This window comes from Nyctibius grandis, chromosome 16 (assembly GCF_013368605.1).
Source record: "Nyctibius grandis isolate bNycGra1 chromosome 16, bNycGra1.pri, whole genome shotgun sequence".
Lineage (NCBI taxonomy): Eukaryota > Metazoa > Chordata > Aves > Nyctibiiformes > Nyctibiidae > Nyctibius > Nyctibius grandis.
The window spans coordinates 11021542-11039215 of NC_090673.1; the positions used below are offsets into that span (position 1 = coordinate 11021542).

The 17674-nt window shown below is 58.3% G+C and overlaps 1 protein-coding gene across 1 annotated transcript; it reads right to left on the reverse strand.

Moving 5' to 3' along the window:
* Positions 1–6763: 6763 nt before the first annotated feature.
* Positions 6764–17516, reverse strand: SLC27A4 (solute carrier family 27 member 4). Its single transcript, XM_068413922.1, has 13 exons — positions 17459–17516; positions 14582–14748; positions 13516–13910; positions 12658–12816; positions 12231–12300; positions 12037–12128; positions 10908–11017; positions 10273–10482; positions 9897–10023; positions 9579–9716; positions 9252–9416; positions 8628–8774; positions 6764–8412 (listed from the first exon to the last, which is right to left on the reverse strand). Exons 2-13 carry the CDS (start codon positions 14740–14742, stop codon positions 8255–8257), a joined length of 1932 nt encoding a protein of 643 aa, XP_068270023.1. The 5' UTR covers positions 14743–14748; positions 17459–17516; the 3' UTR covers positions 6764–8254.
* Between the last annotated feature and the right edge of the window lie 158 nt (positions 17517–17674).

The following is a 17674-nucleotide window of genomic DNA, read 5'->3' on the forward strand; positions in this document are numbered from 1 at the left end:
GGTGGGAGGGACGGCGCTGGGCTTGCGGCCGCGGGCGGGCAGGGCCCCGGCGGGCTGCGGGCAGGGCCCCGGCGGGCTGCGGGCCGCGGGGCTCGGCCTGGCCTAGGGAGAGCCCTCAGCGGAGCCACCTCAGTGCCGGGGCCCAACGGCCGGGCGCACGCTCCCCTCAGGGCTGCTGGCAGGGAGGCCCGTTCCTCCGGAGGTGCGCGCCAGGCTCTGACAGCAGGCCGAGCTGTTTTCAAACCCCTATTTCTGCATTAAGTTCACATCTCGCAGTACACAGAGCCCTTTTGCACATGTTGGGAGTGCTTCAGCTGCGCAAAGGCAAGGAGCTGCAGCAGACGTTCCCCAGCAGCAAAGCCAATCTGCTGCCTCACGGTTAATGTGAATTTTTAGTAGGGAAGCAGAAACAGCCAGGCCGGGTGTGGCTGACGGCCGCTCCCGTCGCCACCATGGCAGATGTGCTTCTGTGCGTCAGAGAAGGCGGCAGTTCGGCATCCCCTTCGGCTGGGGCAGCCTCTCCTGGCGAGCACATCCCCACGGCACCGGGCACCTTCCAGCACCGCGTTAAACGACGCGGCTCACATCTGTCGCCTGTTTGTTTTCTCCTCCCGTCCCCAGAGGGAGAAGCGTGTGCACGGGTGGGATGCAGCCATGGCGGTGACAGCTGGGCTGTGCAAGAGCACAGGCGCTTCTCCCCCACAACATGGAGCTGCACTGGGCAACACTGGTGGAAAAACTGCAGCCCCGTAACCCTCCCTCCACTCAGTGGAGGGTTTGGATTTCAAAAAGACGTGTGTGTGCACACATGCACATAAAAATGTAATATATATACGCATATACATGGGGCATAATGTGTAAGGGGCATAAATTTACGCAGACAGATTGCTCTTCGTTTATGCTAACGGGGGTCAGAGTATGCCTAACCCCGAGAGCAGAAGGTGGTGGCGTTTGTAATGGCCTTTTGTTCTCGGAGGAGATCATTCTCCAGGCTGGGCCCCAGGAAAGGCCGGTCCCCAGCGCAGATGAATGCTGCCGTTGCTGCCGGGGTTACGTGATGGCAGAGACGTGAAGCTGTTGACCATGGTCTTCATCCAAAAAATTCCAGCTGGATTTTAATTATCTCTAAATCCTGAGGCTTTTGGGTATCTCAGAGATACGGCCCGGGATGTTGAACCAATTGTATGGGAAACCGGCTGAGGAAAGAAGCCTTAGACAAAAATCTTACTTCTGTATGCTTCAGAAATGACAAGCACTCTGTGTACAGAGGATCTGGTAATCTGGATTCCAGATCAGTGTTTGCAGTTATGGTTGTGTATTAGCTATTCTTCTTGCTTCCAGAAATCATTTGTGAGGCCAAATAATAAGACAACAGGCTCCTAAAAGAATCTTGATTCATGAGTTGTTGAAATACAACAAAATATAACAGATTTAGTGTTAGTGGTTCCCTGGAAAAGCAAAAAGAAATTAAAAAGAGCACAGTAATCATAAATACCAATTTGGCTCATTCAAGCATTCAAAGCTGGTTACTGTTAACAATTGCCCTGGAAAGACAGTCAGCGAGCACGTGAGATATGGGGGACATTTTTATGGCCATCGTGTGCTTGGGAAGAGAAGCAAGTCCCGTCTCTGTGCTGGGTGCTGAAATCAGAGCATCATAAATGCTCTGGCATATGCTTGGGGATGGGGAAAGCAAGCGCGTCATCTCCTCGAGAGAGCGTAGTGCTGACATTGTTATTTCTGAAGTGCTGTGAACGTCACTGGTGTTTGATAAACAGGTACATAAAGCAAAACCAGGAAAAGACAAGGCTCCTGCCTTGAATGTGTACCCCGGGTTCGGTTCGCTGTAACACGCTGGCTTCTTGTTCAAACCCAGGGATGTGTCACTGCGCTTTCCTTAAGCCAAACCTCTTTTTTTATATCCAGTTTTCCACGACAGGTCCCTCACTTGGTCCCAAGCGTGGAACAACGCTGGGACCACGCGTCCCCCGGTAGCTGTGGTGCTCGCCCTGGTTGTGTGGGGCAAGAGGCAGCCGACCAGGGTGCTGCGGCTGCACCCGCCTTTCCCCTCCCGCAAAGTCAACTGCACCAAACAAAAGAACAGGTTGGAAACTGAGCCTGGCAATAAAGAAGGTTTAATGTCTTTTGTCTCAGTCCTGGATTTTTTTTTTCCCTGCCATTTGCATGCTTTTTCTCTCCCCTCGAGCGCAGAAGGGGCATGCCTTGGTCCCTCTGCAGAGGGTTTATTCTAGAGGAAACGGTTTAGGTCGCCATCACGTTTTACAGGGAAACGTAGTTTATAAATACAGCGGGGCCTGGTGCTATGAGGAAACATTTTATCAGAGAGCCCCGAACTGACGATTCAATTATTTTTCAATAAAACATCAGGGGAATGCGCAAACAGCTGCTCGCATCCTTCCACACAGCAAGTCAAACTTCAAGGGGAACAATAGCTGGCGAAAGGGGAGCCATCGCGGAGGCGGTGACAATGGGTTTCCTTACTCGGGGCTTTGTTTGATTTCCCCCGTCTCAGTTTTGAACTCCCTCGGCCGGAGAAAGGCGAGGGGGTAGGATGGGGAGAGGGGGAAGCAGGCAGAGGGGAAGGAGGGTCAGTGGGAGTTAAAGCCTTTTGCAGCCTTTCTCTCCCATTCATGTGGTAATTGGGTGTCAAGCAGAGATCAGTAAGATGGAGCCCGGCCTCTGTGCCCGGGTTAAACTGCAGCAGAAAGAAAGCGGGAGCTGAACCGATGGAGGCCTGAATGTCATTAGGGCGGGAGGGAGGAAGCGCCTCTCCCCCAGGAGCCCTTCTGCCGGGGTGCTGGGCTGGGGGGGCCGCTTCCCATTCAGGGCATCCCTGAAAGAGGCCAGACAAAGCGGGAGGGCGGCCGAACAATGCCGCACCCCCGGCTCTGCCTTCAATAGGGAGCTCTAAACAGGCGTTTAACCTTCAGAATAGCTGAAAGTGATACCCCGAGCTGAGGAGGGGACTCGCCCGCCGCTGTTAGCCTCTTCCTGCGCCAAGCCGGAGGCCACTTGGATGGCCAGAGGCGAGGAGAGAGGCTCTTGCTGCTTCCTTGGCCCTGGGAGGTGTCAACTGCAGGGCAGGATCAGACCCCAACTCCTGCTCGGGCTGGTGTGATGCTGGTGTCGCTGGGGAGGGCTGCTCAGCACCCTCGAGGACGGGGCTAGAGGAAGGCAGGGCCATACTGAGGAGGGGGATGCGGCATAGCAGGGGTCGTATCCCACTTCACAAGCCTGGGATCATTTGGCGAGGGATCTGTGGAGATCTGGGCAACGATCCCCCTCCTGAGCAGGGGGATGTCCCGGCCTCGGACAGAGTCACCATTGCCTGCGATTCCTGGGCTGCCAGTCTGTACTGCATGACCCCAACTGCCCAAAGCTCTCCCAGAGCCTGGCCTGGCACCATTTGTACCTATGGATTTTAATTAACCAGGAGAAAAGAGGGTCAAACCCCAGGTTATTTTGGAGGGTGGGATTTGCCACTGAAACAGGCCAGGGTCGAAAAGAGCAGAGCAGGACCCGTCCCCTGCTCCCCGAACCTCACCCAGCCGCACAGCCTGGCCAGCCCGTGCTGTCCAGGAGCTAGGCAGCAAACAGCCCTAAAGACATTTGCTTCCCTAGTGAAGCCTTTCTGCTTCGAGGAGGAAAGCCACCGTCCCTTCCCTGCCGCACGCAGGAAGACAAGACGCAGGTGCTTTCCACAGCCCATCACTTTGGTGGAATCCCCTGCAACACAGCCCCTTCAAACTGGAGGGGGAGAAGCCGTCCCTGGCCCCTGCTCCTGGTTACACTGGAACCACTCAGGGGAATCGTGTATTTCCATTTCTAAAGAGTGCACCAAAGGACAGGCCCTTCTTTAGCCCTGAATATTTCCTTGTTGCTGCTTAAAGGCAAAGCTAGCTCACCAGCGTGCGGAGGAGCGGGCGGCTGGCGTTGTTTGGGAAGACTCCAGCACACCAAGAGTGGCAGGAGGAGGCTGGAGAGATGCAGCGTTAAAGATTGTCACAGACAATCAGCAGCAGAAATTAATTTCACCCAGAAAGGTCCTGAGCAGCTTGCAAAGCCCCTGCCTGCATTTAGGCTAGAGTACACTCCAGTTTTGTACACCAGGCTTGGCCTGGCTGAGCTGGACCTAAAGCTGGAAAGAGATGCTGACCAGAGAGAAAGTTGCAGCATTATTTTTCTTAGTATTATTGTCACTGTTCAGGGTGAAGGGCTTGGGAGAAGCAGGCATCTCCATGGTGAAAAGTACGTTTGGTTTGTAAAGCTCTTTGGCTTTGCTTAAATTAATAGGCTAATAATAACCCAGGAAAGGATCTGAATGTTTGCTTAACCTCATGTGAACAGCTTTTTAAGTATTTTAATTAAAAGAAGAATACTACCTCATACTTTATATACAGTACTTCTTTCTATATGCAGCTGTTGAGCCAGACTAGCTTATTGATCAAAGGAGAGAAACAAGCCTCACAAGGTGTCTCTAATCATAGAAAGAGGATTCAATTAGCTTCTTTCTTAAAATTGCACAAATAAAAAGAAATTAAAAAAAATCAGACTCTGATTAAGCACTGGCTGCTTCTTTCCAAACACCTCTCTGCTGGGAGGATTTTGTCCCAGCACCGATCCAAGGCTCAGTACCTGGGCTCAGAGCTTTTCAGGGACGCTTGCACTAAAGCTTCATTTTTCCAGAGGAGCTTGGACTTTCAAAAGGCCCCAGGATTTCAACCCAAAGCAGAGGCAGCGGAAAAACTCTAATTGGTGTAGCTAGGTTTTGCAGGGAGTCTCCAAGCGCTGCCAAGCGCGACACGACCCTCCTCAGTAAGGACAAACACAGCGCAAACGGTGACTTGTCCCCAGCCACCAGATCTCCAGCGGGGACCGGAGCTGCCACTTTTAACCCCCTGGGAAATCCGGCACAGAGAATCTCCCCAGAACAGGACCTCTCACCCTGGAGAGGGGGGATCCTGCTCCTCTTGCCTGCACCCAACTACAACCCTCCTCCCCACCACAGCCGGCCGCGAGCGCAGGGCTCAGGGTGAGCTCCCTGCTATGCTCCGGCCAGGGCTCAGCCCCTCGGTTGTGCCGGCACCAGCAAGGGCTAAATCCTGCTCCTTGCTGGGGCCTCAGCTGTGCTATAATCCCCATCCATCTCTAAAGCCCAACAACACAAGCCAGCATCCACCTGGATGGGTTTACTTGCAAATAAATAACAGCCATGCTTCCATAAGCTTCCGAAGCCCTTTGCACCCATGTTTAATGAATTGAATGTTTCTGAATGCAGAATTCGCTTGGCTTTTTTCACCCAACCTGCTCTCGGACAGACGGAAACACAGCGCTGAGCCTTGCTCCACGTCCCCTCTTCCTTCAGAGCAGCGTTGCGTGCAGGGCAGCACGGCCATCTCTTCCAGGAAGGACGAGCTGCGCTCCCACCTCCTCCTGTATCACTTCAAACCATCCATCTCCAGATGCCTTCGGGGAGGCCAAGCTCTCACCCATTCCCTTTAGCAGAGGCTGGGAGGTTTGGGTCGCTGCCCACCACCCGCCTGGCGCAACGGGGCGACCTCGGTGCTGCCGAAGTCTCCGCCAGCACACGCTCGGGTCAGGAACCGGAGCGGAGGGGAACACCAGCACCTGGGACTGCCGCCCCCAGCACCATCATCTGTACCCAAAAATTCCTCTCCACCTCAGGCAGGGTCTGACCTGTCCCCTGCGTGGGTAACCCCCCCGCTCCCAGCACAGGTAACCCCCCTGCTCCCAGCACCCTGTGCCCCCCCCAGCTTCCCAGGGCTCGGAACCCCTCGGGGGGACTGTGAACCCCCAGGGGAGCCCCTGAAGAGCCCCCTCGCCCCGAGGTGAGCCGTTTGCCGAGCCCAGCCTGCCCTCCACAGGCGGCTGCGAGAGGAACAGCGTCCGAAAGAGGGACCGGAACATCTGCAGAGGCAGCAGCCATGGCTGCACACTCTGCATCAGACTCCCAGGCTGGGGGACAACCCAGGCCCCCCAATATGACCCCTTGCATGCAAAGCCACCTCGTTTGAAGGCTGAGCCCTGTGGGCACTGCAGGGCTGAGACCTCTTTTCCCCTGAGCTGGGGAGCTGCTTTGGGACAGAAGCTGTCCCAGGAGCTGCACCTTTCCAGGAGCAGTGTCAGACCACACTTCACCCAGGTTCATGCAAGACATTTCTCCCTGGTACCCACATACCATGAAGGAGCTGGCTTCTCCTGTCCCCAGGGTTGGATGCGGAGGGTCTAAAAGCTGGTTCTGGCCGTGAGGGAAGGGCATGGGTACCAAAAAACTTGTCTGTGAGGGCAGAAATGAGCTGGGAGGTTAAGTGTGGCAAAACATGGAGAGAAGCAGCGGGAAGAAGAAAGAAGGAACAGGAGAGGGGCAGAGGAGCCAAACGTGCCAGGGTGAACAGGGAGAACTGGGCCAGGACCAACTGGGATGGCAACGCTGAGAACAGGACGAGGAGGAAGGGGGAGCGGGGAATTGGTGGAGGGGTCTGGGGAGGGTCTCATCAATAGGTTGTTTTCCCCCCAGTCATCAAACCCAGGAGCAAGGGGCTTGCTTCCCCCTGCTCCGAGAGCAGCTAAAGTCTACACAGGAAGGTTGTGCTCTGGAGTGGCAGTTCCCAGGTTCCCAAAACAGCACAGTCCCTCACCTCCCCACACACAGCAGGACTGGCAAGGAAGAGGGAGGAAACTCCAGCGTAGCCCATACTCGCATTTAATCGTGAGGACAGGACAGACTGAGGCAGGCAGGTACGTTGGTGTGGAAGCACAGCTAGAAGAGCAGACACAGCCTGCTCTCACAAAAGACAGATATAATTTTAAGGAGTAACCCTGATAAAAGCATAAAAATAAATCATAAGAAAAATAACCCCCAACCCAGAGTTTTCTCTGGAACAGATGTTTCTGCACGGTCTCTGAGGACTGGAATTGGACATCGCTGCTAAGGCTGTTTCACATCGGACACAACGCGGGGAATTCACATAGCGCAAGTCAGGTGTTTAACACGGACATTTCAGTTCAGGGCTCGTCTCCTGCGGTGGAGACAGGGAGGGCTCTTGCAGGAAGGGACGCAGAGCACAAGAAGTTAGGCTCTCAGAGAGACCACCCTCCAGAGGACCTTCTCTCCCCTAGGCAAGTTGCCTCCTGCGTTCAGGGCACAGGCATCGCAGCAGGAAAGCCCCAAGAGCCACTCCGTGGTGCTGAGCACGTCTAAGCGAAGGCAAACCAAGCCCTTCATTCCCACTCTCCCACCTGCTTTCTGCAAGGAAGAAGGTGCATGAAACAAGGCTGCGTCCACGAAAGGTGGAAGTAAGAGACCCAGAGAAGTGTCCACAAGATAGCAGGGTTCGCTCATGTCCTTCACCATGGAGTGAGGCCACAAGGACATACATGGCTGCACCCACGCTGGAAGAGGAGAATCAGTCCCAGATGAGTGTCCCATCTCCCTGTGAGAGAAAAGAGCTCTCCAAGAGAGGAGAGGTCTGGGCTGCTCCTCCACCTACTGCACAAACCCGGGACACATTCAAAAGTACAGACAATAAATTAAGATTGAAAAAAAAAAAAACCTCAGCATGTATAATATATATATATAATATAATATAATGTGCGTGTGATTGTGAAAAATAGAAATGTCATCTCCAGGAGGGAGCAAGGCATGGCAGAAACGTCCCTGTCCCTCTCTGGAGCCCAGCACTACCCTGCTCCCCCAATTCACAGCAGAAACACACGAGCGGGGCCATGCAGTGGGCAGAGGTTGCGCCTGGCACCCAGCTTCCCTCTGCCAGCGGGGCCCTGTGCCAAGGAGGATCTGGCTGCTTGGTGGAGGAGTGGGGAAAGAGCCCAGCACTGGTCCCTTCATGGCCTTCACAAGGAAGGGTTGCTGCAGGCAGGAAAAGGGAGGGAAAGAGAGAAAAAGCAAAGTGGAATGGCAGGGGCACCCCACCCCTCCTCAACTGGCCGGAGCCCTGCCCCTCCCATGGCACAGGACCACCACCGCTGTACCAAGTAGAAAATAAAGCCATAATGAGTCTATGCTTTGGTATGTAACCATCCCCGTCCCCTTGGTCCCCTCTGTGTTCCCCCTAAACCATTGTCTGTGAAACCCATCAAATAGAATCTCTAGCTTGCCTCTATATCGCTCCTTGAACCTTTTCTTCCCCAGTGCCTGCCTTGCCCCCCTCTCCCCAGCAGGGTTTGGGGAAGTGCCTTGCTTGAGCCCCACCAGTTATAGCTTCTGCTGTCCCGACTGGATCCTGCCGAACGCTGCCTGGTCCAGCGGCAGGTAACGGCCTTGCCTGGAGTCCAGGAAGTACAACCTGTCCTTCACCAGCGCGGGGTCAAAGCCCTGCTTCCGCAGCTCCATCTTCTGGAACTTGTAAGTGCCTGGAGCGGGGAGAGAAGGAGGAACGAGGGGTCACCTGCTGCACATACTCCCATCCCCACCGCACCTGCGCTGCCCCAGATCCAGCCTTTGGGTCCAGCCCCGTGCTCTATGGGGCAGGGGGGCTCCATCCTGACCCTACTGCACATCGGCCCCCATAACCAGGTTTCCCCTGCCCAGCTCCATGCCCAGCGCGAGCGTGCACACCACGGCTCACTTGTCTTGGAGACCTTGTGCAGGAACCGCAGGAAGACGGGCCGGGCGTACAGCGGCAGGGCCTTTCTCAGCTCGCTGGCGAAGCCTTCCAGGTCACAGGAGTCGTGCGGCTCAGCGATGGCTGCCATGCCTGCCTTCCCTTCGATCCCTAAGAGGCAGGGAGGAAGGGAGAGCACTCAGACACACGGTCTCTGTAGCATCATCTCCCCCTGCCCCGCAGCAGCAGGGCCCCTGGCACAGACCCCGCTTTGTACCGAAGCGCTGGCGGGTCTGGCCGTGTCACCGGCTGTGTCACCGGCTGTGTCACTGCCCTGCGGCCACGGCTTCCAGCGACACCCCGCGGTCACGGTCACCTCCTCCCAGAGGAGGCACTTGCAGCCGGTCCAGAAAGGACACAGGGTCCTTCCAAACCAGCCAGAATCAGACCAAAGCCGGAGGGAAGGGAGGGAACCCTCTGGTTCCCACTAGGCACATCCCCGGTGGCCTTCTCCCAGCTCGCCCACAGGGAACCTCGGTCCAGCCTCTTGCAAAAGGACACATCGATCTGGACGTGCAGGACACGCTCACATTCAGGTGCCACAGGCCCGCCTGCCTCCCCCCCATCGTCCTCTTCCCTCTCAGCTACCTGGGACCTCCACCCCATAAACCACCACGTCCGTCAGGTTGAGGATGCGGCTCAGCGTCCCTTCCACCTCTGTGGTGGAGACGTTCTCCCCCTTCCAGCGGAATGTGTCCCCGGTGCGGTCCCTGAAGTACATGTAGCCGTATTTGTCCATCACCAGGACATCCCCTACAGAAAAGTGAGGAATAGGCAAAAAATGAGGTGTCAGAGGGGCCAGGAGCAACCCTGGAGCATCTCAGGGCAGTGCCACTAGCCTGGGACAGCCCCCACGCCCACCCAGGTACCCTTCTCCTCTGCTCTCAGCGGATGGAAGGGCCCTGCTTGCCTCACCTGTGAGATAGGCAGTGTCCCCTTTTGTAAACACGTCCTTGGCGATTTTCTTGTTGGTGGCTGACTGGTTCAGGTAGCCGTCAAAGTGCTGCAAGGGGTTGCTCTTGACAATGCGGCCCACCAGCTGCCCCGGCTCCCCTGCAGGGAGAAAAGAGGGGATGAAGGGGGGCAGCGACCACCCGCACCCAAGAAAAAAGGGTGTCTAATGGGTTTGGTGGGGTTTAACCCAGCAGAGACTCAACCCTAGGTAAATTCTCTTGAAGTATCAGGAAAGACTCACACAGGGCTGAGGAGGCTCACCCCTGTGGTTGCCCTCACCTGGTTTGCAACGGATACAGACACCATCTGGTCCCCGGATCAGCTCCATGGTGTCTTCATCCACCCTCACCAAGCCGATGGGGTACACGCCTGGTAGGATCCTGCTGTTGAAGCCACACGACCCAACCTAGAACAGACAGAGCTCAGAGCTGTGGGTAGCAGGGACAGCTCTCCTGCTCCTGAGCCCGCTGCCCACGCACACCCAGGGTACCAGAGAGCTGCCACTGCACAACAGCCAAACCCCCTCCAGGCAGATGGCAACCCACGCCAAGCCTCTTCGAGCAAGGAACCAGGAGCAAACAGCCCATCTGTGTTTCCAACCCTGCCCAGTCCTGCAGGCACCCTCTGGGACACGGGGAGGGTGGTGGGGCCTTACGTTGTTGTCAAAGTTTCCCAGGCTGCAGTTGCACTCGGTGGCCCCATAGAACTCGGCCACCTGGGCGATGCCGAAGCGAGCCATGAACTCCCGCCAGATGGAGGCACGCAGCCCGTTGCCCAGCGCCATGCGCACCCGGTGCTGCCGCTCCGCCTCCTGGTACGGCTGGTTCAGCAGGTAGCGGCAGATTTCCCCAATGTACTGCACAATCTGGGAGGGACGGAGAGGAAAGAATCACTCGGACCCCTCCGCCAGACCCTGGGGTGTTTGGGGTTTCTTCAGGGCAGGTACGAACAGCACAACATGCCCCAAGTCCCCTAAAGAGGCTGCTGTAAAATCCAGGAGTCCTGCTAGCCTGGCCAGTGCCTATCCCTCCCCGGTTAACCCACTCCTCCAGTCTGAGAAACCTGTCCGAGACCTCCTGGCTAATGCTGAGCACGGGAAGGGTTTGGACATGTGGAGTTACCACCCCAGATGGGAAGGAGAGCCCCAGCACCTTGGAAGGTGCTTTGGGATGGACAGGTAGAACTGGTCCAGGCCTCCCCCTCTTCCAGCAGCTGTGCTCTCCCCAGCACAGCACAGATCCCCAGGCTTCACTCCCCAGTCCCGGCTGGCCCCTTGCCTCACGGTCTCACCGTGCAGTTGTATTTCATGCAGTCCTCCCAAAAGTGCGAGGCCGAGAACTTCTTGCGGATGACAATTGTCATGCCCTGCAGCAGGCACTGCCCGACCCCCACGATGTTCCCTGTGGAGAGGCAGCCAGGAGAGCCCTCAGTCCTCAGACTGGGCCCCACACTTCAAGGAAAATGTTGGGGTGTTGGAGCGAGTGCAGAGGAGGGCGACCAAGCTGGTGAAGGGTCTGGAGGGTCTGACCTATGAGGAACAGCTGAGGGAGTTGGGGGTGTTTAGCCTGGAGAAGAGGAGGCTCAGAGGTGACCTTAGTGCAGTCTACAACTACCTGAAGGGAGGTTGTAGTGAAGTGGGAGTTGGCCTCTTCTCCCGGGCAACCAGCGATAGGACAAGAGGACAGAGCCTCAAGCTTCACCAGGGGAGGTTCAGGTTGGACATTAGGAAGCATTTCTTCTCAGCAAGGGTCATCAGCCATTGGAAGGGGCTGCCCAGGGAGGTGGTGGAGTCACCATCTCTGGAGGGGTTTAAGAAAAGACTGGACACGGCACTTAGTGCCATGGTCTAGTTGACATGGTGGTGTCAGGGCAATGGTTGGACTTGATGAGCCCAGAGGGCTCTTCCAACCTGATTGATTGATTGATTGATTGATTGACAACCTCCAGCTCAGCCCACTCAGGGAGAGGCCTGTCAGGGCAAGGTGGATGCCACGCGCTGGCTCATAGCAGACTGGTGTTCAGCCAGCCAAAGCCCCCAGGACCACAGGCACCGGGGAGGAGACATGTGGCAGCAAGACCTGGGGCAGCACTTTGCACCCAGACATCCCAGCACGTCTCGGCCAGCCAGGTGGGCACCGCTTCCCCTTCCCCCCCGACTCTCCACAGGGAGCAGCAACAAGGTGCAGCTATTCTGCAGCCAGGCTGGGAGCGGGGATCACCCTCCCCACACACACTCCCCACTCCAAAGGTCGGCCAGATCGATTCCTGGCTCCCAGGGCAACAGGAACGCCTCGGTCCGACACTGCCAGCAGCAGCCAGCTCCTCCTCGACATGGAGATTGCTGCTGCACCAGCATCCGGCCCGAGCCCCGGGCTTAGCTGAGGGGAAGGGACAATCCTGGCACGCAGGGCTCCGTTACCTGCTGCGTGGTAGAGCGGGAGGCAATCGTATATCACATCGTCGGGTCTCATGCGAAAACCGTAGAAAACCAAGCTGGACATGCGGAAGTACCTGGGGCGGGAGGGCAAGGGGCACGTCAGCAGCAGGGCCAGAGGGGCTGTGCTAGGACAGGACAGAGCTCAGCCCCGTCCTCCCCCCAGCCCCTGCCCTTACCGGCAGTTCACCACAATGGCAGCCTTGGGCAGCCCCGTCGTGCCAGAGGTGTAGATGTAGAAGAGTTTATCTGGAAAGCAATGAGGAGACAAGGTCACACACCCAATCTAGGAGCTGGCTGAACGGGGAGAGGGGGACAAGTCAAATTTATACACTCTGCTCGTGCCAGTTGAGCCAAAACTTTCTGTGAGAACACCAAGAACGTGCTGGGTTCACCCCGGGCAGATCAAGTCTGTTGGACACTGCAGGATACTGCTCCACACAGGGCCAGGCTTCAGACACCAGAGTAAGACCCATCCCAAACGCCCCAGGCCCTGCTGCAGACATCTGCCATCGGCACCCCGAGCAGATGTTCCTGCCAGTGTTGTAACTGGGTAATCCACAGAAACACCTCCACGAGTTTGGCCCCCAAGAGCTGACCACATACCAAGAAAGCCCTTATCAGGTGGGGTTGGCTGGTGCCGCTGGGCCATCTGCAGGAGGGGGTCCAGGTGTTTTGCACCAGGAAGTGGGGACTCGGGGCTTCCTTCCCCGGACCAGAAGAGATGGATGGATTTCTCCAGGGAGGGCTGCACTTCCTGCATTGCTGAGAAAGTAAAGAGGGGAGGTGGAGAGAGACTGCAGGGCCTTTACAGCACAAAGACCCCCTGCCCTCCCAGACAGTCTCAGGAAGACACTGCCCCAGGCAGCAGTACCCTCGCTGTGCTCGTCAGAGTCCCCAAAGGGCTGACAACCATCCCAGGCAGATGTCGTTCCTATGATTAACAGATGTTGGGGCCACAGCCCAGGCCTCTTCAGGGACTAGAAGATCCTGTTCTCCGCCTCTCCCCAACCAAAACCTCTTTGGTGCCAAGAGGACTGTTGACACCATCAATCTCAAGAGGTGTGGGCTGAAACACATGAGGAGCTGGAGCCAAGGTGCTTCAGGGATGTGGCTAACAGCCACGGAGAGCAAGGGGAGCCTCGTCCCATGCAGCGGGGCAGGACCAGCCCAGTGCAGCTCGGGTCTCCATGCAGGGGATGGACCCCAGAGGCACAGGGAAGGATCCTCACACCCAGGCTGGCCGGCCTGGGAGCCAGACAGCACTGAACTCCAGATCCTGCCCATCTCCAGATCCTGCCCAGTGGCCAAAGAGACCAACAAGAAAAACAACCATCCATTTCCTGGATAATTCAATTGCCCACTCTCTTCCAGATCCCTGCTCTGTGGTAGGCAGGAAAGGAGCACTAAATCCTTGCATCCTCCCAGACCAGATCACCCCTGACGCACCTGCCTGCCCCTCACCTTCCATCATCTCCACCCCAAAAACCACAGCCTTGGAGCTGGAGATGGTGATGCAGTGAAGCAAGGCCTCCATGCGCAGGTGGGAATTCACGAGGGCGGTCTCCACGCCAATCTTGGCCAAGCCAAGCCACAGCCCCACGTACTGATTGCGGGACTCCATGAAAAGGGCCACCACATCACCAGAGCGGAAGCCTTGGCTGTAGAAGAAATTGGCCACCCGGTTGGAATACTCATCCAGCTGCCGGAAGGTCCAGCTCTCGCCCGTGCCTTGGAAGATCAGCGCTGTCTTCTCTGGATACTTGCTCGCAGTCTTCTGGAAGATCTTGGCAATTGTGTTCTTCTGCCTCACATGCCTCCATACCTGCCACTTCACCCGCAACAGGACCAGCCCCGTGCTGCCAAAGGAAGGGGAGCAAGAAGGCAGCTGCTCAGTGACCCCTGCAAAACCACTTCCTCCAGCAAAGCCAGCACAGCACGAGGACCTTGCCAGGAGCTGCAATAGCCCAGCACTGCTCCAGGCCCTACTCTAGGTCAGCAGCAGCTCTGGGTACTCCCCTGAGCCGTGTGGACATTGGCAGAGCTCCTCTGCAAAGATGCTTATAGCCAGAAACTGATGGAGGCCAGGGAGGGATGTGTTTTGGAAGGCTGCAGACAGGGATGTCCCCTGACCAAAGGGGCATCTTTGAGCCTCGGGTGCTCTCCAAGAGGTGCCACCGCTCCCTCCCCACAAATCCCTGCCAGGAGCTGGCACAGCCTGGTACCAGCTCAGAACTGACCCTGCACAGGCACCTGGTAGCACGCCAGCAGCTTTAGGGACAGGGTGAAGTACAAGGACAGTCACTAGACTTCAGAGCTCAGCTGAAATCTATCTTTCCTGTGAAAACTTTGCCCAAGAGTCTGGAGCTGCCCAGGTACGGAAGAGGGAGATCACCTTCCAGCTGGGCCAGGTGCCAGCATAAACCCAGGGTTGTGCAAGGAGCTGGGGGCTGCGCTCACACGTACACCAGGGCAGAGCAGTAGGCCAGGGGAGGGTGGAAGGTCAGGCCATCCCAGCCAGGACACCTACGTGACATCCCTTCGTATTGTCTTGATGAATATGTGGAAGAAGTCCCATCCGCCCGATCCCAGGTAGAAGATGAAGAGAGCGGGGATGGCCTGGGCCCAGGACAGCTCCAGACTGACCCTGAAGAACAGCAGCAGCGCTGCAAAAGCAGCCAGACGCAGCATTGTGGCCTGCGGAGAAAGAGAAACCACGGCCATCAACCCACACACACTGGACTTGGTGATAATGAACCCGTGGGCGGGGGATGCGTTGGCAGCCCCCAATTTCCTGGATGAGGTCCCTGAGTCACGGCTCCTCCTGGCAGCGAGGACGTAACCCAGCAGCCCAGAGCTGCCGGAGATGTAACTTTACCGGACTTTGGAGATGGCCTCCAATTAAGCTGCCTCCAAGGCCCCGCTGAGTGCCAGCGGAGAGCCCAGCCATTCCCACCTGGGGAGCCACATCCTGCACACCAGCCAGGGGCACAGCCGCGCCCCAGCAGCGCGAGATGCAGGATAAAGCCACTTCACAGATGTGGGAGTGGAGTCACGGCAGGAGACCTCGTAGAGATGTTTGGCAGGCACCAGGGCGGTGCCAGGCAGGGCTGGCTCAGCCCCTCACTCCCAGCCTGGCAAAGACCAGCTCCAAATCCCTCCCTACCCCAAGGATCCCTCTGTCCCCATAACCCAGGTCTACCAGGCCCCCAGCACCAGCTCTCCAGGACAGCCAGCATGGCTGTTCCAGCTTCACATGCTCCCCGACACAGCTCAGACAGGAACAGGGACAGGAAACTCAGTCCTTTGAGCTGTGCTCGTGTTTGCAAACCCTCGTGTCGGCGGGCAGTTTCCTGGCCTGGCTCTGCCGGAGACATTGCCAGGGTGGGCCGGGGACAAGGCCAGGCACAGGCATGCCCTGGCCAGGTGGGAGTGGGCAGAACAAGGTCTGCTGCTGCCAGGAGCACCCAGACCCCTGTCCCATGCCCTGGGGATGGCAACTCAGTCTCTGGCACTTGTCCCCCAAACCCAGCACCTCTGTCCCTATCCCGAACACACCCCAGACGTGGCTCCGAGACTCGCAGGGGACCACGATCGAGCAAAGGCTCTTTTCGGGTGACAGCATCGGGCAGAGAAAAGTGACAGCAACGTGACCCTTGCAGCTCAAGGGCTCCTAGATAAAACTGGTCCTTCCTGGCATGGACACAGACCAAAGAGGAAGGAAACACTCCCGTCATTTCCCTTTCCCTCTTAAAGGTGGATTCACAGCTCCAAAGCTGGCAGCCCTGGATGGGCTCTGCCACAGTCGATGGGGCCGGGAGCCAGGCTTGCAGGATTCCCTCTGCTCCGTGCAGCTCCCCCAGGTCCGCGGAGCCTCCGCGGGTTTGGTACAAGATGCTGGCAGGGTGGGAGCCGAGGCAGCGCCACGTGGTCACCATACCCTGGCATGTCACCCAGGCTGTCTCACCTCCGAGCCGTGCCACCAGCAGCAGACAGGGATGCACCAGAGCGCAGGATGCTGCTCCTGGCTGGGGGCCTGGGGACATCCCCCCTCCATCCGCAGCCCCTGCCCAGAGATCCCTGCTCATGCCAGCAGCCTCTGAGCTCCCTCCACCAAACACCTCCCAGGCCTGAGGTCCCACAACACAGTTCCTCGGCCTTTTAGCAGGGCAGGACCCGCTGCATTTTTGCCTGGGAGCCTCTCTCCACACTTAAACAGGGCAACTGTCAGATCACCATCAAACTACTGTGCCTCGGCCAAGACCCGAGCCCTTCGTTACACACATCAAACAGACAGACGTGGGGAGCCAGCGGCGGGGGAAGCCACACTGTGTGGGCAACAAGGTGCTTAATCTCCCACTTGCAGGCAGGACAGGCTCAGACAGGCCCCTGTTATCCCCTGCTCACATCTCTGCCTCACACCGGTGAGAGATTACCGAGAGATAACCGGTGTATTACTCCCAGAGACCTCCAGCCCTGCTGTTAAAGATTCAGGTCTTGTCTAGCTGCATCAGCACAGAGAAAATTAAGAGCTGCCTGTAGCTCCACAGCCAGCGGGCATAAAGGCAAACCGTAGGGATCCATCACCCGGGGGCACAGAGAGCTGGGCAGAGGGACCCGCCTGGGGAGCAGGTGGCAGCAGAGGGGGGACAACAGGCAGGTGACCGGGCTCCAAGAAGCCCCAGCACTAACGGTCAAGCTCCAGGGGCTGAGAGACCCCCAGAGGCACCTCAAGCAGCTGGGGAGGCACCTGTGTCCCCCCAGCTCGGGCCTGGGCAGGGTGATGGGGACGAGCGAACGCCCTCCCCATCCCTCCCCGGGGCCGGCGGGCTCATGCCCAGCACGGAGGGCGAGCAGCACAGCCCCCGCCCCACCTACGGGGGCAGAAGGACGGGGAGGCCCGTCGGGGCCTCACACCCCAGCTGGAATCCTCCCTCCCCTAACCCGGCCAGGCCTGGGAACCGCCCGGGGAGAGACGGTATCCGCAGGGGAAGCCCGCCCGGCAGCCGGCTGAGGGGTCCCGGTGCCTCAAGTGAGACCGGGGTGGGGCTGAGGGGTCCCGGTGCCTCACGAGGAGACCGGGGGGGGCTGAGGGGTCCCGGTGCCTCACGAGGAGACCGGGGGGGCTGAGGGGTCCCGGTGCCTCATGTGACACCGGAGGGCTGAGGGGTCCCGGTGCCTCATGTGACACCGGAGGGCTGAGGGGTCCCGGTGCCCCATGATGAGATCGGGGGGGCGCTGAGGGACCCCGGTACCGCCCGCAGGCCCGCGGTGCCTCATGAGGAGGCCGTGGGCCGCGACGGCCCCGCCCGGCCGCCGGCGGGGAGGCAACGTGGCCGCCGCGGCGGAGCCGAGCGGTGCCGGGAGGTCACGGAAGAGGCGGGGGAGAACGATGTCGCGCTCTTACCGGGCTCCGGCGCGTCCGCTGCGGCCCGGCCACCTGCACCGGGCGCGGTGCCGGGAGCGGGGCGGGCCCGCCGCTGCGGCACGGGAGCGGGGCGGGGCGTGCAGCGCGGCCCGCCGGGAGCTGTAGTCCCGCCCGGCGCCCCCGGTTCGGCCCCTCGGCGGCGGGTGCGGTCCCGGGCAGCGGCGGGGCGCGGGGCGGGGCGGGGCGCGGGGCGGC

Bases quoted from the DNA above. Each gene is read 5' to 3' on its own strand.
- SLC27A4 (XM_068413922.1), bottom strand. From the start codon at position 14,742: ATGCTGCGTCTGGCTGCTTTTGCAGCGCTGCTGCTGTTCTTCAGGGTC. The intron at 12,301-12,657 runs GTATGTGGTCAG...ATTGCTTTCCAG, and splicing joins ACCTGATAAGGGCTTTCTTG to ATAAACTCTTCTACATCTAC. The intron at 12,129-12,230 runs GTAAGGGCAGGG...CTCCCGCCCCAG, and splicing joins GCCATTGTGGTGAACTGCCG to GTACTTCCGCATGTCCAGCT.